Genomic DNA, 22,113 nt, shown 5'->3' on the forward strand with positions numbered 1-22,113 from the left:
ATATAATGGTATAGGCGAAAGCTCGAACCCATCACCTTCAAAATGAAGTCGTCTAGGTCTCAATGTCCCATTAATATTTTTTACTATAAAGACAAAATAATTACCAACTTTATAAGATGAATTATTATTTATCAAAATTCCGATACCAAAAATTAATAATTTATAGCTGATTTTAATTACGAATATGACGGTAAAATAAAAATATAATATATTAAATTATAGAGATGTCTATATTTAACTTGGAAATCTCTGCTTAAATAATGAATGAAAAGGAAGTGGAGAGAGATTCCTCCCTATTAGCTGAACGGGGTCGAGGATGGAAAGACACAAAGCTAACCGATGTCCATTTTTTTCTTCTCGTGAGATATTTGATCTAACCCGAATCTTTAACATTTTTATATTATTTCTTGTTTTTTAAAAATTTAAAATTTCGTTCTCTCTTTTGAAATATTCGAAAAATAAATAAATAAACAATGTTTTTAATTAAAATTCATTTTTATTTCAAAGAATTTTTTTTTATCAGCTTAAAAATTAAAAATAAATGGAAACTAATGCAAAAAATTAAATATTAAACTTTCTTTTTATCCAAATGTTTCCGTGTACATCACTTTCATGTATACCAAACTCTCGAGTCGAGCATCACTTTCATACTTCTAAGCTTCAATAGAACATGTGGGATCTCACAATCTACCTCTTTGGGAGCCAACGTTCTCGTGTCTAGCTCTGAACCATATATAACAGTTCAAGCCAATCGTAAGCAGACATTGTCTTTTTTGGATTTTCTCTTTTACACTTCCTCCCGGGATTTTATAAGAAATGATTCATTCTCTTCTCCAACCAACGTGGGATCTCACAGTATCACTTTGATATACACCGACCCTAGACCTTATATATATCACATTCATGCACATAAAAGCTCCTACACGTGCATCTCTATCATGAAGTTATAAATCACTAAAAAAAAATTACGATTCATATTTCGTGATCTTTACGAGCACACAAATGAACGAGCTCTCACATATAAGAAAATATAAATTCGTTCATGCCACGTCATTACAACCACAAATTCTTGCCCCTAAAAGGAAATAAAATAAAATAAAATAAAATAAAATAAAAAGAATTTCCGTCGTCGAAAAATGGCCATTGGTTGGGAAGAGATTAGGATTGCGGTGGCCCACTGAAACTCTGGCAACGCCTTGCCTTGTTTGTTTGCTTGCGTGTAAATCCAATAAATTAATTAAAAAAAAAAATGTGGCAAAAATAAATTTTAAATAATTATGAAGAATTATTTTTTCTTTGCAAAAAAATAAAAATAAATAAATAAATTTTCCATTCTCTAGGATGAAAAATTAAATGCCCGATCTACCCTCGACCTTTGGATCATTATTAATATTTATTATTTACGAGAGTGAATGAAAAAGGAAATAAATTATAAAAAATAAGGTCTCGTTACCTAACTTTATAATAATTAAGTCTACGATGTTATTTTTATCTGTGAATTTTCTTTATTATATTTAGTTCGAAAAAAATTAAAAATTTATTTATTTTTAAAATTAGTCCAAAAAATAAACATAATTTTAAAAAATAAAAAATAAAATAGTTATTAAAATAGTCTCAAATTTAATTATAATGAAATTATAATTTTTTTAAAATTTATACCAATTTTATATAAAAAGAAAATTGGAAGATTATGAGAATTTATTTAATTTTAAAAGCTAAACAAAGAAAAAAAATATTAATAAAGAAATTTTTAATATATATATATATATATATATAATTTTAATTTTTAATTTAAAATAATAATTAAAAAAAAAGTGTTTGGAGAGATTGGGATGGGTGATATAATAGAGTGAGAGTAATTTATTATCTGAACATCTACAAAGTTCTGACCGCGCTCTACTTTTCTTGGATTGAGTTACTCTGATCGGCGTCTGGTTGAGGTTCAATCTCGGAATCTCCATTGCAGGTTGTGTTCGAAGCTTAATCTAGAAAGGTTTTTGGATTGGGTTTGGAATAATCTTTTCTTTTTCGTTTTTGATTCTTTTCTTCTGCTCCATTTTTTGTATTCAATTCCGTCATCATAGTGTCCGGATTGTTCTTGTTTCACCGTTCTGATATTTTGTTCTTTCAATTGACCTCAGTTACTCTCATGGCTTCCAATTCGACGAAGGATGTTGCTGCTGGTAAGTTCCTTTATCGTAGATTGTGGTCGGTAATTTGTGGATCTTTTTTCCTCTTTTAAGATGAAACAGGGGTTTTTCTGTTTAAGTTCCTGTTTAATTTTGGACTTTGTTATAAATGAGGACATTGGATGGTTTCTAGGAGTGTGTTTTCTGGTTAATTAGATTCTGATTTGGAAGATTTGACTGGAATTAGCTTATGGTGGTTTAAGTTGTAATACTGCTTGTTCTATAGAGGTTATGGATCTTTCGATTGACACAATGGGATCTGGATTCAACTCCCTGTAGAACATCATCTCTTTTAGCGTGCAGAAAACAAAGACATTTGCTGATTTGTCCACCCTTTTTGACTCTAGAGAGGACTCTTGGCGGCAGAATATGGAGATAAGCCTAGAGTCAAAAGAGCACAAGGGTGTTGATGAGTGGAAAGAGAGAATCAAATAAATCAGAGTGTAGGGGAGATTTTCAATTGTTGTAATCGAGTATATACTTCAATAAGTAGAAATTGGAATAAATTCATCTTCATAATACCAATAATCCTATTTCAAAAAAGAAAAATTTGTGGCCTGAGCTATGTGATTTTTAAGCTACTAGAATAGAATTGATGGAGCTCATCACAAGGGCAATATGCCTGGAAATTAAAGAAATAACGGATACAACATATCATAAATATAAGGATGTAAAACAATTTTATTTTTCATTTATTCTTCCTTTTAAATAATTATAATTTCTTCTGAACTTCTTTCCCTTTCAGTTTCTTTCTGTTAATGTGTTATCCATTTGCAGATGAGAAGACAGCTTTGTCAGATAACAAAAGTGCCATAAGTGAAACCAAAAGTGAAACAACCAAAAGCGAAACATCCTCTGCAGAGCAGCAGCCAGATAAACCAAAGGCTCCCTCAGCCTCACTTCCTGAATTTCCTCCAAATCCTTTTGATTTCTCAGCAATGACTGGTTTGCTTAACGTATGCCAACTTCTTTCATGTCTAAAATATATTCAATTTCTGAATGACTACCATCTACTTAGTTTTCACTCATTAAAATTTTAAGTACTTTGGTCTACAGCTGATTTGTGACACTACATATGATCATTTAATTGATTTTTTTTTTTTTTCCTTTATCAAATGTGACTTAGAAATGACGTTCGAGGTGAGTAGGAATCAGTCTTTAGAATTTAATCTGCATGCAAACCTGAATGTGGTGGACACCTAAGAGATCCATGAAAGTTTATTTAGCCCATAATTGAGCTGATAGGATATAATATTTTGGTAGATTGGATGAACTGTTTCATTTTAGTTTCTCCTGAGTTTTTGATGAGGAAACTAATTTTCTCCGGTTGTAATCATGAATGAGGTGGATGCCTAAAACATCTTAGAGAAATTTTAGTTCATAATCTAGCTGACAGTATAAAATAATGATTGATTGGGTAAACTGTTCAGTTTTAGTTTTTTCTGAATTTCTGTTGAGGAAACTATTGAAAGGCGCCCAGCTAGACCCTCAAGGAAAAATGACCACTAGTTGTTACAATTGTAGTTAAAAGATCAAATAAGATTATAAAGAAAATATTTACTAATTTTGCTATCTTGTATTTCATTGGTATAATGGTTGAATTTGATTGTCCTACACAAGTGTTAGTTTTGGGGATAACCAAATTGAAAAAGTTACCAAGTCTATTCCATGCTTAAGAACATTATAAGCTGGCTACACTGATTTGTGTTAGGATATTATATGTGTCATGAGTTACCCAACTATCAAAATTTCAATGTTTTGGTAACCTAATGTTGCATAGGAAAATTAGGATGTCTTCAATATTGCAGAAAGTTAAGCTTCATTGATATTGGATTGACTTCTCAGTGGGATGTGGAATCCATGCCAGAAAATACTTTTGGATTTTGATACTTCATTATGATTTTTATGGCTGAAAACTTCTGAAATATGATAGTGGAAGTTGTTGACATCGAGGACATTTTGTTTCCTAGGGAAAAAGAAGATTAAACTCATACTGAATGTTTTCTTTTCATGCTTAGAAATGTAAAAACATGAGAACCATTTCTTTTCCTTGCAGGATCCTAGCATTCAAGAATTAGCTTCTCAAATAGCAGAAGATCCTGCATTCACTCAGATGGCATCAGAACTTCAGAAGAATTTTCAAGGTGCTTCTGCTCAGCAGGGTATTCCGCAGTTTGATACGCAACAATACTATTCTACCATGCAGCAGGTCATGCAGAATCCTCAATTTATGACAATGGCTGAACGCCTTGGCAATACATTAATGCAGGTTCTTCTTGTTGATTGGATTTAAATACTCTTCTGTTGTTGTTCTCCATTCTCTATTTCTCCATTCTCTATTTACAATAGCATGTCAATTGAATGATATGATTCGATATTACAATTTTCCAGGATCCATCCATGTCTAGCATGCTGGAAACTTTTGCAAACCCATCCAATAAAGAGCAGCTTGAGGAACGTATGACACAAATCAAGCAAGATCCAACTTTGAAGCCTATTTTAGATGAAATAGAGACTGGTGGTCCAGCTGCCATGATGAGGTTATGGTTTCTATAATCATTTATTTCCAATCCTGCATCAATTTTTGGGAAAAAAAAAAAAAGTCGACTAAGTTACAGACCATTTTGTTAAAGAGAGAAAGTTTGCTTTCTTAGGTACTGGAATGACAGAGATGTCTTGAAAAAGTTGGGCGAAGCAATGGGTTTTGCAGTTAATGGAGAAGATGGAGCCAATGCTGAAAGTTCTGTTGCAGATGATTCAGAAGAAGTAGGAAATGATGACGAATCTATAGTTCATCAAACTGCTAGTGTTGGTGATGTCGAGGTACAACATGATGATTCATCACAATTTGTTTTTCCTCAAGGTCCTTTCATTATTGATATGAAAGAAATATTGCAATCCAACAATCAGATGCAGACTCATTTATAGGGCATATCATACTTGAATTGGTCTTAATTAATTTGACATTACATTGCATTTTTTTGTTTCATTGTCATGTTCCTCTCTGCTGTCTTTATGTTGTTGAATCTTAATCAACTACTAAAATAAATTTTTACTTTGTATTTGATTCAAATAATACAAATATCTTTTAATTCTAATGGTAGTTTCATACGAATAATTGAGTTGCATGGAAGTGTGTGCATGTGTGGTGGGGAGTGGGTGGGTTCTTCTAAAAGGAATTTATTTTGTCAAATTGGTAGACTGCTTCTTTACCTGTAGCTAGTTAGACCTTGACATTCTTATTCTATCGAGATTAAAAGCAAATATAGGGTGATATCTATAGGATGGCTCAATGCTGTTAAGAGATGTAATGTAGTAGGCCCATGGAAAGCTATTTCTTCCTACCATAATTTGATGGAACCCATCATTGCTTTCAAATGGGCAAAAGGACAGATTTTTATTTTAGCTGTAAGTTTAAAAAGATACCGGAGAGTTTGTGAGGATTCTTTCACCATGGTATAAAAGATTTTTGATAAAGCTCACTTTTGGGAAGCTAGATGGTGTATTTCTTCTCAAAAATATTTGGAGTTATTTTGATTTTCAAGTCAATTTGGAGAGTTCGTTTGCTTCTTGTTGTTCTTTGATTTTTCTATTTTTACTATGTTGCCTAGTGGGGAAGGTTCCCTTGTTTATCATTTTTCTATTCACCTTAGATCAATTTATATCAATAAATTAAGAAAATATTTTTATCATTGTTGATTTCCTTCACCCATTTGCCTGTTTATAAATACTTGAATTAAATAGTTGGGAGTTTGTTTCGTGAAGAAGAATATTAGACGAGAACGGGGTATCAGAAATAAGTTGTCTAATCCAGGTCTTCATTTTGTTTTTGTTTTAGGGCTTAAAAAATGCACTAGCAGCCGGTGAGAACAAGGATGAAGAAGATTCAGAGGGAAGGACCGCTTTGCATTTTGCATGTGGGTATGGTGAGGTACGATAGCTTCTTCTGGGAAATTTCTTCCCAAACCTTTCTGTTGTTTTCATTACGTTTCAAATACATTTGAGCATCCTTGTGGCTTCTTATTAGAGTGATAAATTGATAATGAGAATTACGAAATCTGTCTTCTTGGAAAATGCTATGATCTTGAGTAACATAAAAATATGTAATAGTCCAAGCCCACTACTAGCAGATATTGTCATCTTTAAGCTTTCTTTTTGGGCTTCCCTTCAAGGTTTTTAAAACGTGTCTACTAGGGAGAGGTTTCCACTTTTTTATAAGGAAAATCTTCATTCTCCTCCCCAACCGATGTGGGATCTCACACAGAGATGTTTGCTAATGCTTTTATTTATTCATTGTGCTTGATTCTAGCCCGGTTCGACTTCTGGTATGGGTGAATTCTTAGTTACATGTGCTATCAATGAGTTTCCTATAGTGGAAGTTTTTCTTTTTGGCCATGAATTTGCCTTGTTTTTGTATTTGCAACAATCTGGAAATTTTGCCTACTGAGACATGACCAATTTCCAACACTCCTCCCTTCCATAACATAAATAAACAGGCGAAATGCGCTCAGATCCTTCTTGAAGCTGGAGTGAAGGTGGATGCACTGGATAAGAACAAGAATACTGCACTTCATTATGCAGCTGGTTATGGCAGGAAGGAGTGTGTTGCACTGTTACTCGAGAATGGCGCTGCAGTGTAAAAACAAACAGCCTTCACAATGACATTACTTAATGGCTCTTTTCCTTCAATATTTCACCATTTTCTCCGTTTTTTGCCTGCAGCACTCTCCAAAACTTGGATGGAAAGACCCCCATAGATGTTGCCAAGCTAAACAACCAACACGAGGTGCTCAAATTGCTCGAGAAGGACGTTTTCCTGTAACTTTTGAAGCCATGGGAAAGATTTTGTGCCATAACTCAAGCACGCACGCCACGGGCACAGGCATTTCTATGATTCTAGCTTTATCTACTTTTGAAAACGCTACTGCTTACTTCAAGTGATGTGATTTTCATTAGAATGATATATATATATATATAATCAGTGAGACTAAATCCGTTCTATTATTTGGTGTGCTGTGTGAGCTTTTTGGGATTCTGTTCTGTCTTGCTATACTTGACCAAGAGTATCCATTGTTCTATTCTTTCTCCTCTTTTCATCCCATGAACCAATTTCTTGTTACTCTCTCTCTCTCTCCCTCCCTCTCTCTCCCCTCTCTCCCCCCCCCCCCCCCTCTCTCAATCTCTCCCTCTCTCTCTCTCTCTCCCTCCCTCCCTCCCTCTCAATCTCTCTCCCTCTCCTCTCTCTCTCCCTCTCCTCCCTCTCTCTCTCTCCCTCCCTCTCTCTCTCCCTCCCTCTCTCTCTCTCCCTCCCTCCCTCCCTCCCTCCCTCCCAATCTCTCTCTCTCTCTCTCTCTCTCTCTCTCTCTCTCTCTCCCTCCCTCCCTCTCAATCTCTCTCTCTCTCTCTCACTCTCACTCTCTCTCTCACTCTCTCTCCATAACAGTGAAAGTTTTTACCTTTCTCTAAAGAAAAAAAATGGGGTTCCAATGTTAGTCAATTGCATGATCAATACAAATACTTCTATTTTTGTTAGATCCATATGTAGCAAGGATCTAAAATGTTAGGCAAGTGCATGTCCTAAAAGTTAAGGTATAATATACATTAATAAGAAATTAAATTATTTTAATACAATACTAAACACGCCCATCTTCGATGTCTAATTTGTTTCTATCATTTTAAACAAAATCTTCAAACAAATGACCTTAAATGCTTTCAAATTTAATGTCAAATTAGAAAGGCGACCGGCTTGATAATTTTGTGAGTATAAAAAATTTAGACAACCATATAAGTTAATACATTTTTATGTCTTAAACAAAATGGGATCTTAGAATACAACCAAAATTTTGATAAAGTCGAGAACCACAGAAGTGTAAAGGTTGAAAGGCAAAACAGCTTGTTTCCTTCTACACTCCATCTTTAAAAAAAGCTTTAATTATTTCTTGAAACTCGAAATCTTCCATGGGGATCGGTGGGATTGTTTAGTTGTAAACGTGCTGGTTGCCCCAAACGGCAGCAAAACCCAACTGAAGAAGCCGAGGGGAGAGGCTTCCATTGAGAGTGGACTTTGCAGCAACAATTTTGGGGTCAAAAGGTTCAAACTTTGAGGATTTAAGAACATTGTAAGCTGACCCAGAAGAGTATTTAATGAAATTAAGTTCTCATTCTTCTACCATTCAATTCTCATTTGATCTAGATTTTGTGTTCAGCAGCTGCAGTTTAATGAATTTGGGAGCAATATCTTTGAGCAAATGTTTTGATCTGGATTTGAAGAAGAAGAAGAAGAAGAAGATGCTGATGGAGGAGAGGAAGTCGTCCTCTGTCTCAGATGTTGGAGCTTGGGGTATGAACATAATCAGCTCAGTGGGCATCATCATGGCCAACAAGCAGCTCATGTCCCAAACTGGCTTTGCCTTTTCCTTTGGTTTGTACCTCTCTTCTCTTTTAAGTTTCAAATTTCGTTACCAGAACTCTTTTTTAAGAATACATTTGAATTCTGAGCTAATTCTTTGTTAGCTACTATACTCCCATTGACTGAATGAAGCGGCTTTAATTCAAGCTCTCGATAAATGATGAAGGACCAACATGAAAATGATAATCCCATCGAGGGTGTTCAAGAGAAAACAGAAATACATAACATATATGTGTGAGATCCTGCATTGGGGGAGGAAAACAAAGCATTCTTTTCTTTGTAAGGGTGTGGAAACTTCTCCCTAACATATGCGTTTTAAAACCTTGAAGGAAAGCTCAAAGAGGACAATATCTGCTAGTGGTGGGCTTGGGTTATTACAAATGGTATCAGAGCCATGCACCAGGCGATGTGCCAGCGAGGAGGCTGAGCCCAGAAGGGGGTGGACACAAGGCGGTATGCCAGCAAGGACACTGAGCCCCAAAAGGGAGTGGACACGAGATGGTGTGCCAGCAAGGACGCTGAGCCCAAAAGGAGGTGGATTAGGGAGGTCTCACATCAATTGGAGAGGAAACGAGTGTCAGCGAGGACGCTGGGTCCCGAAGGGGGATAGATTGTGAGATCTCACATAGGTTGGGAAGGAGAACGAAACATTCTTTATAAGGAAGGGTGTGGAAACCTCTCTCTAGAAGATGATTTTAAAACCTTAAGGGGAAGCTCGGAAGAGAAAGTCCAAAAAAGACAATATTGGCTAGCGATGAGCTTGGGTTATTAGAGTATCTCTTTCATTTCACCAACTACTTAGTTCTGATCCAAGGCTTTCCTTTTGTGTCTCAGCTACAACCTTAACTGGATTTCACTTTTCTGCAACTGCAATGGTTGGCTGGATTTCAAATGCCACTGGCTATTCTGAATCCAAATCTGTTCCCTTATGGGAGCTTCTTTGGTTCTCGATTATCGCCAACACGTCGATAGCAGCCATGAACTTCAGCCTCATGTTAAACTCCGTTGGATTCTATCAGGTTCAATCTTCTCCCCCTTACCCTTACTTGTCATGTCACTCGTGATCGTCATCGACAATAACCGAACGTTGTCACTGCTCCATACGCTTGTAGATATCAAAGCTAAGCATGATACCAGTGGTTTGTGTCATGGAATGGATTCTTCATGGAAAACAATACACAAGGGAAGTGAAGATGGCCGTCGCCGTGGTTGTTGTCGGTGTCGGGGTCTGTACGGTGACTGATGTGAAGGTTAATGCCAATGGGTTCATTTGTGCCTTGGTAGCAGTCTTGTGCACATCACTGCAACAAATTGTAAGCACTTTCTTTTTGTCAGAATCCCACATTGCTTGGGGACGTAGTCCTACATTGGTTGGAGAGGAGAACGAAACACCTTTATAAGGGTGTGGAAACCTTTCCTTAGCAGACATGTTTTAAAGCCTTGAGGGAAAACCGGTAAGGAAAAACCCAAAGAGGACAATATCTGCTAGCGGTGGGTTTGGGCCGTTACAAATAGTATCAGAGCTAGACACCGGACTATGTGCCAGCGAGAAGGCTATTCCCCAAAGGGGGGTAGACACAAGGCGGTGTGCCAGTAAGGACGTTGGGGTGGATTTGGTGAGGTCCCACATCGATTGGAGAAAGAAACGAGTGTCAGCGAGGACGCTGGGTCCCGAAGGGGGATGGATTGTGAGAATCCCACATAGGTTGGGGAGGAGAACGAAACACCTTTTATAAGAGTGTGGAAACCTTTTCTTAGCAGACGCGTTTTAAAGCCTTGAGGGGAAGCCCAAAGAGGATAATATCCGCTAGCAGTAGGCTTGGGCCGTTACACTTTTCTTCGTGCAAAATCACTTTAGAAATATGAATCTCAACGCTTTTGCATTGATTAACAGTCTATAGGTTCATTACAAAAGAAGTACTCAATAGGATCCTTTGAATTACTCAGCAAGACAGCTCCCATACAAGCACTTTCTCTTCTAACAGTTGGCCCATTCATTGACTACTGCCTCACAAGCAAATCTATACTGAATTACAGCTACACTTTCAACGCGTTTGTGAGTCATTCTTTCGATCTCTCTTTTGAATCCCGTAAATGTTTCGCTTTTGCTTTTGAAGGTTCCAATCAATATGAAACCTTGATGAATGTTGCAGAGTTTCATAGTACTGTCATGCTCCCTTGCTGTGTTCTGCAACATCAGTCAATATCTGTGCATCGGGCGCTTCTCAGCTGTGTCGTTCCAGGTGTTAGGCCATATGAAGACGGTATGCGTGTTGACATTGGGGTGGCTGCTCTTTGATTCAGAGATGACATTGAAGAACATATCAGGAATGGTTCTTGCTGTTGTTGGGATGGTGGTTTATAGCTGGGCAGTTGAGATTGAGAAGCAAGGCAATGCAATGGTTATCCCTCAAACAAAGAGCCCACTTTCAGATGAGGAGTTGATGCTGTTGAAGGAGGGAATTGAGGAGAGTGGCTTGAGAGATGAAGAGCTTGCTCATGTTCAAAAATCATAAAATCTGTGTTTTTCTTCCTTTTTGCACACCAAATTTCTCCACCAATGTGGATTTTAAGTCCTCCAAGGTCGACTACTTATATATTCAAAGATTGTAACATTCATATCCGAATAAAAGAAAGTATTTGAAATTGTTATGGCAACCCACGAGGCTAAAGTGATAATATGATTAACGATATGATACTGTCTAATTTGGGTCCAGTCAAAGCTCCTTATCAGATTCGAAGTGGGATGTAAAAATGCATCAGTAGGGAAGCGTTCTACCTTAGAGGAAAGCACCCGCCACCCGTTGTCGACCGTACTCGGCCCTTCCTCGAGTTGTTGTGTAACACTGCTTGATTGAAATTCACCACTTTTGTTAAGTGGTCAACCCATAAAGTTGTGGTTTCAATGGTTCCATGGAGCCATGATAGTGAGAGAGAGAGAGAGAGAGAAATGGAAGCAAATCAACGCCTCTTCAGAAGCCACGGAGTCGTTACTTAGTTGGGGGTCAGGCGCTGCTTTGTCAAACTCATCCACTCAAATCTGTGTAGATAGAGCTATATTTCATCTTCATCATAACATACTCACACACACAGTTAGCAGGAGAAGAACTGTGTGCCAATGACTGTATACACAATGGGGGCTATCGATTCCATAGGCATAAGGCTCAACAACAATGCCCATCATTACCCTCTTGCTTCTTCAATTTCTGCCCCAAATGACTGTTGCAGCAGCTATGGCCGTTTCTTGGGTCTTCGTTTTTCTCTTCGCCCAAAACAAACTGGGTTTCGTTTTAGGTCATTTTGCTCTCTGCCCGGCAGCGGAGAATCTGAATCCCCTGTTCCTGGTAGCAGCGACGGCCGGTTTAGCAGAGGCGAAGGTTCGCCGTCGGCGACGGGTATAAAATGGAGCAAAGAAGAGGAGGAAGAAGAAGACAATACAGAAGAAGACGAAGAAGAAGAAGGTATCCCCTCTGGAATTGGGAGTTCAACAATAATCTCATCGTGTTTCGTTGGTGTTCTTACGGGCATCGGCGTCGTGCTCTTCAATAACGCAGTACTTCGTAGACTCCATTTTTCTTCACCTTCTTTGTTTCTTCTATGAACCATTTTTCTTCACCTTCTTTGTTTCTTCTATGAACTTAGCACATATAATCAGTCAAGAACTTTGAAAATACTTCTCTGTTGATTCCTTGGTGTTCTTACTGTGATGTTTTGAATGATTGAAGGTGCATGAGCTACGTGATTTTTTCTGGGATGGAATTCCTAATAGAGGAGCTTCTTGGTTAAGAGAAATGCCTGTTGAAGAAACATGGAAACGAGTTATATTGGTTCCTGCTTGTGGGGGATTTCTTGTTAGCTTTCTAAATCTGCTTAGAGAGGCTACAGACAATGATCCTTCCACGAAACTTGGAGTTCCAGTTTCCATTTCTAATCAATTCAGGGCTGCACTGCAACCTTTCCTTAAGGCTGTAGCTGCTTCTGTAACCCTTGGCACAGGTAACTCTTTGGGGCCGGAGGGTCCGAGTGTCGACATCGGTACTTCTGTTGGCAAGGGTGTTTCTACTGTGTTTGACAGGAACTCTAGAACAAAGCTTTCTCTGATAGCTGCAGGATCAGCTGCTGGCATCTCATCTGGTTGGCTCTATTAAAATGAGGCATTGGTTTCCTCATGTTCTTGAGTTGATCCTCCAACAGGGTCTCTTATGAATTCTCTTCTGTTTTGACAGGGTTTAATGCTGCAGTTGCTGGCTGTTTCTTTGCTGTTGAGTCAGTCCTGTGGCCATCTCCTGCAGATTCAACTTTTTCTCTCACAAACACTACTTCAATGGTTATCTTAAGTGCTGTAATAGCTTCTGCTGTTTCACAAGTTGGTCTTGGGGTTGAACCAGCATTCAAGGTTCCCGAGTACGATTTTCGCTCGCCGAGTGGTAAACTAATAGTCTAAGTTTGAAATCAATGCTAACACACAAGATAATTGATCCATCTTTTTGTCTTAGGGTTTATATTTGGCAAGCAAGTAGTCTATAAGAGCTATTTAACTCGTTTCAGAGCTTCCACTGTATCTGTTGTTGGGTGCACTCTGTGGCTTGGTTTCATTGAGCTTTTCTAAATGCACATCTTATATGCTTGCAACCGTCGACAAAGTTCATAAGGACTTCGGTGTGTCGAGGGCTTTGTTTCCTATTCTAGGTGGCTTCTCTACTGGACTGATAGCCTTGGCATACCCTGAAATTCTGTACTGGGGGTTTGAGAATGTTGATCTTTTGTTGGAATCTCGGCCATTTGTGAAACCCCTCTCAGCTGAATTGTTGGCCCAGCTTGTTGTTGTCAAGATTTTGGCGACCTCTTTGTGTAGAGCATCTGGACTAGTAGGAGGGTACTATGCGCCATCTCTGTTTATTGGCGCTGCAACTGGAATGGCATATGGGAAATTCATTGGCATTGCACTTTCTGAGCCCAACACAGCGATCGACTTCTCCATTTTCGAAGTGGCGTCGCCTCAAGCTTATGGATTGGTACTGTTCTATGTCGTTGTATTCCTTAAATCTCATCGTTTTACTGCCATTTTTGTGGAAGAACATGAACACAACTTGCATTGGCTTGGTTTTGCAGGTTGGAATGGCTGCTACTCTTGCTGGGGTTTGTCAGGTGCCTCTTACTGCTGTTTTGTTGCTTTTTGAGCTGACACAGGACTACCGAATTGTTCTTCCTTTACTCGGAGCTGTCGGGGTGTCGTCGTGGTTAACATCTGGGCAGAAAAGGAAAAGGAGTTCCCAGAAGACAAAGAAACTCCCTCTAGGGAAAGTTCTTAGTACTCAACAATCTACAACATATGACAGTAATGCAAATGACCAATCTTCCAATTATGCAGATGATGGAAAGGAAACTTACCCAAATGATCTCTGTGAAATTGAAAGCTCACTTTGTGCATATGATTCTGATAGCGAAATTGTAGAGTTAGAAAGGAAGATATGTGTGTCTGAAGCCATGACAACAAGATACGTTACTGTCTTCATGGACACTTTCCTTATAGAAGCAGTAGATCTCATGCTTGCAGAGAAGCAGTCCTATGCATTGATTGTGGATGAAGAGAATACTTTGATTGGCATATTGGCCCTTGAAGACATTCAAAAGTTAAGCAAAAATGTAATATCAAGAACTGAGCAACTAAAGGTGAGCTTCTACTATACTATGGTTGGTCATTCTTTTCTCCACAATTTTGTAAGATCGTCTAATTCAATGGGGTAAATCTAGTCCAAAGCTATCGAAACAAATTGCTCGTCCCAATTTCAAACCTCACAGTATAGCAGAGAGATATTTTTACTTCTATGACTCATCAATTCTGTAAATATCCAAACTTAACCACTTATTATGTTGGAACAGGGGCTAGTAGTTTCTGAGGTTTGCTCACTGGATGGCGAGATATGTCGAGTACCATGGACAGCAACTCCGAGTATGGACATTCTTACAGCTAAAACGGTTATGAAGAATCTTGGTGTGAGCCAAGTTCCAGTGGTGAAAGATCAGATGGGTTACCTTGTGGGTGTTCTAGACTTGGAGTGTATTGATCTCACTTGCAGGTACGTTTAAAACTATAAGAGTGGAACTTCATCTATACTTGGAGTTTCTTATGATATTCCACCATTTCCTTTGTTGGTTGATGCAGAATTCTTGCAACAAGAGAATCCCTCGGCTGATGATAGCTAAGACAAAGTGGAGCATGAAAGCTTAGGCACACAGAGAATATAAATCACAGCACAACACAATGCAACTACTGAGGCTGCTATTCAGTGCAGCAGAAATAAGCACCAGCAGGTCAAAATCCTTCATTCTTTGTGCAGTAACTTCATTGTTTACTTTGGAAGACAAGCTACAATACACACACATGGCATTAACCTTTTCAGATAGGCTTGAAAATCCTCACTACCACAGCTCACACACCATTGCGTTGTGGTTTTGATTAATATCCTACTCTCAAACAAACCCTTTCTCCTCTTTGTAACCTCATGAACACATTTACAAGAGTGAAGGTATAGTTGGATTGTAGATACCTCTAGTTTCTTTACAGTTTTTTTTTTTCATAATAAAATTTTGTTTTCAGCTCGTTATTTATTTAGCACGAGAATTTGAACATTTGATCTTAAAAGGAAGGAATGTTGAGCCACGCTCATGTTAGGGTATGGGGATATGAGAACTTTTTTTTTTAACTCATTATTTGTCAATACAATTATATCTTGATCTCATTTAATATAATTTTGTTCTTTGGACTATATATACACATATATGTCACCAACTTTTAGTATTATATGAATTAAAAACACATCAATCAGGGAGGTAAAAAATTAATTAGCTCCAAGTCACATGAAAACCTCTATTCTGATTCATGGTGATTCACGAGGAAACCTCAATACACATAACATGTCAAGATTTGCCAATGCCACCATGACATTTAGCAAATTATCCATACCTGGTCTAAATAGTAAGATTATCCATCTTAACTCAGTTTATACACAAATACTCGAGGCACGGCACGATTTTTACGACTATACCAAGAGTACAAGTCTACATAAATCTACGCAACAAAGGTCAAAAGTCACCTCTATTTGCTTGGAGTAAGTCGTTCAATGATTCCCTCCCTTTTCTCCACCCCTTTTCAAAGATTAGGGTAACATTTGGTCATTCTGCTTGCTGGTTTCTTCAAGCTTTACGCCTGGGTCTTCGATTTTGAGAGAACCGATGTCTAAAGCCTGCAAGTGCAATGTAAACATATAAACAAATGAGTACTCAAAACATTCTAGACAAATCATTTTAATTTGAAAAGCCCCCTTGAGAGTAATCTTTCCAATTCCAAACATTATAGACAAATCATTTTAATGGAAAGTGATAGCCTCCTATTTCAAAACTTGAAAAAGAGAATATTTCATTGCTTCCACTTTCCAGAGATTTTTCACCTTTGCGCTTGTAGCCTCGGCTGCTGCTGCTTTTTCTAAACCTCTAGTACTATCGACATTAACTTCCTAAAAAATTTTAGACAACCCATAAAAGAATCAAAAATCATGCAGAAAAAATATGTCATCAATGATAGCTTGAATCATGAAATGTAACAAGGCATGGACATGAATAAAAATAGGACATTATATTCAATTAGAGCATACCGGATCTTTGATTTCAGACTCAACCGTTTCTCTTTTAACTCTGCTTGGGATGGGTTTTCTGTTCAAACAGCAAGTGAAAAAAAGCAGCCGAAGTTAAGATACTAAGGATTGAAAAAATAAAATAAAACAGAAATCAAGTACAAAACGAAATACCTCTCATCATCAACTTCCATATCTGAATCTGGATCCCGTCTCTCATCCTTGTCCTCCCGATCTTCATCCGCCTGAAGATTATATTTAACAGTCAGTAATCAGGAGACAATTACCAATGACATTATTGGTCAAGTAGGTAGATTCCCAGGTTAAATTTGATTCCAATTTCCTAATTACAACAAATAGAATGGGGAAAAAGGAATGGATTGTGTATCTCAAGTATAAAGTTCTCACACAAAACCTGGATTACCATTTTATATCTTTCAACAAATTATTGTCATCGTGCCGAAGACAAGCAACACAACACAGAGACATTGAATCTATTTGCATATGGATCAAAAAATCATGGCGTTAATGCATGCAGGTTGAAAACTAATAAAACAAATTATATTATATTAACCTACCTCTGGGAGTTCGGTATCAGGAGGTCTTTCTTGAAACTGAACACTGGGTGCATGCTGAAGCCTTGAGAGGTAATCAAGCAGCTTCCCCTGTATTTCTTCCAACATTTGGTGTGTATTTTTGTTCTCCATATTACTGGGAGCAACATGCAGAGTGTAATCAGGACCGAAATACTCGTAATATTCATGTTGTGGCATTTTGTCATCAACCTCCATCCCAAGTGCAACTCCTGTCTGTTTTACATGTGACAGTTTATTGCCAAACAGAGTAAAAAAAAAATGATACAGATATGAGAAAGAACTTTAGAGCAACAATCTAGCATCAAGGACAACATGACTTCGTACAAAATCTTAACACCCCATGATGAAAAGAGTAAAACGTACTATTGTTATGAAGTCACAAAGTTTATCAACTCTCTCCACATGAACTTTTGTACTAATTTGGAACACACAGACATGTTAAAACATAAAAGAAATGGTACGGATCAAAAGGAATGTCTGATGTCTCCTCTGGTCAGAAACTTCAGTATATGAGCTCCCGAATTTCAGTCAATCATAATCTTTATTATTGTTCTTTTTTTTTTTTTTTATAAGAGAATTTCATTGATTTTGAAATTTACAAAAGGAATGTGTCATCCATGATGCTTACCATCTTTGCAGAATATAGATTTTCTTGGGGTCATATTACTAAAGAGAACCTTTAAATTATAAAAACTTGAGACACATTAGTCATTAGTTGAGTTGTTATGACCATGTAAGATGCTTCTATTCCACTGCCCTTCCTATTTTAAAATGACACAAGCACAATCTTAAATGCAATTGATCAAGTTATATCATTCACCTCACTCATTATGAGCTCATAAGATCAAGTGCTGCACTTTCCAAAACTTCATAACACAATACACAAGAAGGAATCAACACTTATACAAAAAATCGTTCTTCGAAAGCAATACTTGTACCTCATAGCACCAGCATCGAGCAACATTACGGATGGTGTAGCCACCCCCACCAAGTAACAATAGAGGCACATTGAATGATCTCATATATCTAACACACTCTGCATGACCTTTTATTGACAAGTTAAAGCATCCAAGCCTATCTCCAGAAAGAGAGTCAGCCCCACATTGGAGAACAACAGCTCCAGGTTTAAAAACTTCCATAACTTTTCCCATTATAGGTTTGAACAAGAAATGATAGCTCTCGTCATCAATTCCATCGTCCAAAGGAACATTAAGGGAGTAGTACTTTCCTTTTCCATAACCAACGTCTCTTATATCACCTGTACCAGGAAAATAATCTCCAAATTTGTGGAATGATACAGTCATGACCCTGTCGGTTGTGTAAAAAGCCTCCTCCACACCATCTCCATGGTGGATATCGATGTCAACATATAAAACACGCTGCACAAAAAGAAGTTTCAGAATTACAAGATCAACATGCAGAGAATCATAACATCACAAATTGTCAAGATCACATCCCAGTATGGTTTATTAAAACCCAAACCATACTACATGAAGTGATGCTGGTTAAAGATTACAAAAACAGCAAGTTGTATATCTTGAGTCTTTCCCGCTAATCAGTGGTGCACTAAGTTAAGATGACACGATATTACAGGACATGCTTCCAACAGAGCTTTACGTTATTCCAAATCAAGATTTAACAATAGTTAATAGTTAAGCAAGCCTCAAGATTGAATAGAAAGAATTATCTAACAAGCATTGATTGTTAATGGTTAATACTTATGTGACTACACGAACCTCATAATGTTTAAGAAGCTCCAGTATCGCCAGAACAATATCATTGACATAACAAAATCCAGATGCTTCGCACTTCTTCGCATGGTGTAGCCCACCAGACCAATTGACAGCAATATCACAAACCTTATGGTTTAACTTAACAGCACCACCAACAGATCCACCAGCATAAGTTTGACAGAAAGAGTAGAGGCCATCAAAGACTGGACAGTCCTCACCGACATTGAAGCGCTTAAGCTGTCTCAGCTGGTCTTGCTGCGTTTCAGGGGTAATACTTTTAAGAAACGCCACATAATCATCAGCGTGAAATCTGCAAAGGACTTTATCCCGAGCAGGAACAGGCTTGAAAACCTGCATATGCTGGAGTAAGCCATAATGAGCGAGAAGGGCATGCGTCATTCGGATGCGATGCGGCTTCATTGGGTGACCTTGCCCATAATAGTAATTCCCAACCTCAGGGTCGTAGAAATAGCTGACTTTCCTCTTCACGCCATCAGGCCCAGATGGTAATGAATTGCCTCCAGTCTCCATATCCCCCACGAGGTGCAAGAATTCTAGGGCAAAAACAACCAAGACATAACCTAACTTAAGTTCCGTCACCAAAATACTCGCTAAAAATCGTCAGAAATCACTGAAATCAATCAGATTCTACACCAAAACTGAATTCAGAGAATGAAAATCAAAAGGCAGACAACGAACAAGTCCGAATAAAGCAAATCATAGTCTCTAACTTCACGTCGACATCCCGATTCAGGCAAAAACAATGGTTATTGAAACTACTATCTCGTAATCAAAGTGAACAAACTAAAACTTCGCTGATAGCGAGTAATGCAATACAGTAAAGAAAGCTTAGATAAATTGACATCGTCTCCGAAGAACAAGTAAACAAACAAAAACAAAGACAGGAAACCTTAAACTGGAGAGAGAACGCACCTCGATAATGGCTACAGAAGCGGCCCGAATCCCTTCTTCCTCACTGTGATCAACAACGAGAAGATCCAGCTAAACTTCTTCGACCGACTGAAAATCTAAATCCTTTCCTATTATTAATAGTTTAATAAATTTTGTCCTTAATATATTTTTTAATTTTATCCACTTATTCAACACTTTTCTAAATTAATGATCAAATAAATACAAAATAAAGTTAAAGCACCCTTTAATTTAAAATAAATAAATATATATATATATATACAAACCTATTAAACAAAATATTATTTATTTATTTATTTATTTATTTAACATAATACAATCTTAATAATATATTATATACAAAATTAAAAACTCAATAAAAAAATTTAAATAAATAAAATTCGAAAGTTTATGAATTAAATTTTTATTCAAATTTAATTTTAATATAATATGTAATGCTCGAATTTTATGTTTTAAATTTTATCACAAAATTTAATTTTGTTGTTTTAAACTACGTCGTTTTTAAATATTAAATTTATCAAATATTGATTTAATTTATATCCCAACTGATTTTATTTAAAGGAAAGATGAGACACAATTATTTTAAAAATTAAGTAATCTCAAACTAAGACAAAGTTTTAATTTAACCAATTTTTATGGTTTTATTTATTTATTTATTATTATTATATTTCTCCTAAACTCACCTATTAATGGTAGAAAGTAAATATATTTAAAAATTCACTAATTTCAAATAAATTAAGGCTTATTTAAAAAAATACGCTCAATTATTACATAATGGTCGGGATTGTTAAAAAAATCTCGATCAATCCAACTCAATTAATACTGCTATGATTAGGTTATTAGCTTATTTGAATTTGTTAAAAATGAGAAATAGAATTGGGATCGAAAGTACAACAAACATAGGTGGGACCTAATATTTGCAATGAATAGAATACAAGCTATCAACTAATACTTAAAAATAAAGAAAATATAAACTAACTAAATATTGAAAATAAAATAAAATATATTACAAATCAAATTATAAAGAAAAAAATATTAACTGATTACGAATATCTAAAATATATTATATAGCTAAAGATATATTTCACAATTAATTATCGTAATATATTCCAAATAAAATATAAAATTTATGAATTGGATTAGGGGTTAAATTTTTCTTTGTCATATATATTTATTTTAATTTTATTTAATTTTTAAAATATTTATTTGATTATGCACCATTCTTAAAAGTTGATTTATTTATTTATTTATTATTTATAGAGGTGGAATCTAAATAAATAAATATTTTACGTATTAAGTTTTAATTTTAGATTGGATTATCATTTAAATTTTATACTCAATCCAACTCAACCAAACTATATCTTTTCAAATTCAATCAACCGTAAATTATTATAAATTTGATCTATAATTTTATTTATACGATCTTAAAACTATATATTAAACTATGTATCCCTTATTTATTATTATTATTATTTTGGCAAAATTATGAATTTCTTTTACGTAAGAGGAGTAATTTAATTTGATTGATAGAATATTTCACACATGATTGATTAGAGGGTATTTTCGTCACCGAGTTTATAATTTAATTTTTGATAGGAGAGTAATTCAAACCTAAAATTTTTTTAGTTGAAAATGTACGGTTTTAACTACTACTTTGAGATATCCATCTATTATCAATAATTAAAAAAATTATTAAGGAAACTCTAAATGATATGGTTTTAGACCGAGCATAGAAGAGGCTAGGGTCGAGCCCATGAAGCTAGTCCCCTCACTTAGTTATGCTCGTTGATTTGATTTCACGATAGTTCAACTGAAAACTCAAAAGTTCAGAGACCCATGACAGACCATCAAAAACTTTAGATCAGATTCAAATAGATAGAAAGAACATAATCACTACTTAGCCCTAATTATCGTTAGACTAACATAAATCCTAGCGTGGCTTAAAATTTAATTTATTAATAAATAAAACTGAATTAGTTAAATTTATTTTAATAATTTGACTTAATAAAACTAAACTAACAGCAATTAATAACGATTAACAAATGTAATAAAATTGTAAGTGTAACACGTGATAGCCCTTGATTCACGCATTCAATTCTTAAGTATTGTGTTCCGTTCTTCACGTGCGTAAAATTCTATCGAATATTCTCACAACGACACGACGCACCTAGACGAGACGCGGGTCATAGGTTAGATCAGACGGATGGATCAAGTCATGGGTGCTGAACTGGGTCATATGCAGGTCGACGAGTCGAGCAAAGCAGGTCAAACTCCCAAAATGTATATCTGTACATAATGGTTGATGTGAGACTCTCTCTCCTTGTGACACGTGCTCGCTCGGGAGAAATCTCTCACCACTCTCGATAGAAAATTAACCACCCTAACCGTCCAAGTAAACTCGAACTTATTAAAACTACGAGCGAAAAAAGCAAAAAGATAGCGGGGTAGAAAGGTTCAACATCTAGGTAGTTAGGGTTGGCATTGTCATGGGGGCAATTTAAGAGACAGAAATAAGAACATGAAAGCCCCATTGTCACACCCACCATAAAAAAATTCACAAAAATACGTGGAGGCTTTGCCACCGTAATCCCGCCATGTGGCTACAATATTTTTACGTGTCAT

The 22,113-nt window shown here is 36.4% G+C and overlaps 4 protein-coding genes across 9 annotated transcripts; 3 read left to right on the top strand and 1 right to left on the bottom strand.

Annotated features, from left to right (window-relative positions):
• The first annotated feature begins 1,823 nt into the window (after positions 1–1,823).
• Positions 1,824–7,308, top strand: LOC111794332 (ankyrin repeat domain-containing protein 2B). Of its 2 annotated transcripts, none has more exons than XM_023676284.2 (9): positions 1,824–1,966; positions 2,142–2,183; positions 2,967–3,145; positions 4,246–4,458; positions 4,581–4,729; positions 4,844–5,012; positions 6,028–6,120; positions 6,686–6,825; positions 6,912–7,308. In XM_023676284.2, exons 2-9 carry the CDS (start codon positions 2,150–2,152, stop codon positions 7,009–7,011), a joined length of 1,077 nt encoding a protein of 358 aa, XP_023532052.1. In that variant the 5' UTR covers positions 1,824–1,966; positions 2,142–2,149; the 3' UTR covers positions 7,012–7,308. The 2 variants fall into 2 exon arrangements, with proteins under 2 accessions (XP_023532052.1, XP_023532053.1); XM_023676285.2 differs by having other exon boundaries at positions 1,846–1,993.
• A 547-nt stretch (positions 7,309–7,855) lies between these two features.
• LOC111794331 (UDP-rhamnose/UDP-galactose transporter 2) lies at positions 7,856–11,256 on the top strand. 3 transcript variants are annotated; one of them, XM_087123842.1, is made up of 7 exons: positions 8,471–8,610; positions 8,703–8,830; positions 8,928–9,132; positions 9,433–9,617; positions 9,711–9,911; positions 10,493–10,654; positions 10,752–11,256. In XM_087123842.1, exons 2-7 carry the CDS (start codon positions 8,756–8,758, stop codon positions 11,112–11,114), a joined length of 1,191 nt encoding a protein of 396 aa, XP_086979968.1. In that variant the 5' UTR covers positions 8,471–8,610; positions 8,703–8,755; the 3' UTR covers positions 11,115–11,256. The 3 variants fall into 3 exon arrangements, with proteins under 3 accessions (XP_023532051.2, XP_023532050.2, XP_086979968.1); XM_023676283.2 differs by lacking the exons at positions 8,703–8,830; positions 8,928–9,132 and adding an exon at positions 7,856–8,308 and having other exon boundaries at positions 8,399–8,610; XM_023676282.2 differs by lacking the exons at positions 8,703–8,830; positions 8,928–9,132 and adding an exon at positions 7,859–8,308 and having other exon boundaries at positions 8,396–8,610.
• A 139-nt stretch (positions 11,257–11,395) lies between these two features.
• CLC-E (chloride channel E) lies at positions 11,396–15,201 on the top strand. Its single transcript, XM_023676279.2, has 7 exons — positions 11,396–12,151; positions 12,324–12,732; positions 12,825–13,025; positions 13,147–13,613; positions 13,711–14,271; positions 14,482–14,678; positions 14,765–15,201. The coding sequence occupies exons 1-7, from the start codon at positions 11,717–11,719 to the stop codon at positions 14,793–14,795; spliced, it is 2,301 nt and encodes a 766-aa protein (XP_023532047.2). The 5' UTR covers positions 11,396–11,716; the 3' UTR covers positions 14,796–15,201.
• A 254-nt stretch (positions 15,202–15,455) lies between these two features.
• On the bottom strand, positions 15,456–19,639 carry HD1 (histone deacetylase 1). Of its 3 annotated transcripts, none has more exons than XM_023676280.2 (8): positions 19,495–19,639; positions 18,565–19,115; positions 17,767–18,207; positions 16,811–17,041; positions 16,407–16,477; positions 16,254–16,311; positions 16,050–16,115; positions 15,456–15,845 (listed from the first exon to the last, which is right to left on the bottom strand). In XM_023676280.2, exons 2-8 carry the CDS (start codon positions 19,090–19,092, stop codon positions 15,759–15,761), a joined length of 1,482 nt encoding a protein of 493 aa, XP_023532048.1. In that variant the 5' UTR covers positions 19,093–19,115; positions 19,495–19,639; the 3' UTR covers positions 15,456–15,758. The 3 variants fall into 3 exon arrangements, with proteins under 3 accessions (XP_023532048.1, XP_086979967.1, XP_023532049.1); XM_087123841.1 differs by having other exon boundaries at positions 19,472–19,615; XM_023676281.2 differs by lacking the exon at positions 16,050–16,115.
• Between the last annotated feature and the right edge of the window lie 2,474 nt (positions 19,640–22,113).

Source organism: Cucurbita pepo, chromosome 5, assembly GCF_057944985.1.
Source record: "Cucurbita pepo subsp. pepo isolate OVF chromosome 5, ASM5794498v1, whole genome shotgun sequence".
Lineage (NCBI taxonomy): Eukaryota > Viridiplantae > Streptophyta > Magnoliopsida > Cucurbitales > Cucurbitaceae > Cucurbita > Cucurbita pepo.

Bases quoted from the DNA above. Each gene is read 5' to 3' on its own strand.
- CLC-E (XM_023676279.2), top strand. From the start codon at position 11,717: ATGACTGTATACACAATGGGGGCTATCGATTCCATAGGCATAAGGCTC. The intron at 12,152-12,323 runs GTACTTCGTAGA...GAATGATTGAAG, and splicing joins TCGTGCTCTTCAATAACGCA to GTGCATGAGCTACGTGATTT. The intron at 14,679-14,764 runs GTACGTTTAAAA...TGGTTGATGCAG, and splicing joins TGTATTGATCTCACTTGCAG to AATTCTTGCAACAAGAGAAT.
- LOC111794332 (XM_023676284.2), top strand. From the start codon at position 2,150: ATGGCTTCCAATTCGACGAAGGATGTTGCTGCTG. The intron at 3,146-4,245 runs GTATGCCAACTT...TTTTCCTTGCAG, and splicing joins CAATGACTGGTTTGCTTAAC to GATCCTAGCATTCAAGAATT. The intron at 6,826-6,911 runs GTAAAAACAAAC...TTTTGCCTGCAG, and splicing joins CTCGAGAATGGCGCTGCAGT to CACTCTCCAAAACTTGGATG.
- LOC111794331 (XM_087123842.1), top strand. From the start codon at position 8,756: ATGATGAAGGACCAACATGAAAATGATAATCCCATCGAGGGTGTTCAA. The intron at 9,133-9,432 runs GTGGATTAGGGA...TTTGTGTCTCAG, and splicing joins GACGCTGAGCCCAAAAGGAG to CTACAACCTTAACTGGATTT. The intron at 9,912-10,492 runs GTAAGCACTTTC...ATTGATTAACAG, and splicing joins GCACATCACTGCAACAAATT to TCTATAGGTTCATTACAAAA.
- HD1 (XM_023676280.2), bottom strand. From the start codon at position 19,092: ATGGAGACTGGAGGCAATTCATTACCATCTGGGCCTGATGGCGTGAAG. The intron at 17,042-17,766 runs GTACAAGTATTG...CATGTAAAACAG, and splicing joins CTCGATGCTGGTGCTATGAG to ACAGGAGTTGCACTTGGGAT. The intron at 16,116-16,253 runs GTATGCTCTAAT...AAAATTTTTTAG, and splicing joins AGTCTGAAATCAAAGATCCG to GAAGTTAATGTCGATAGTAC.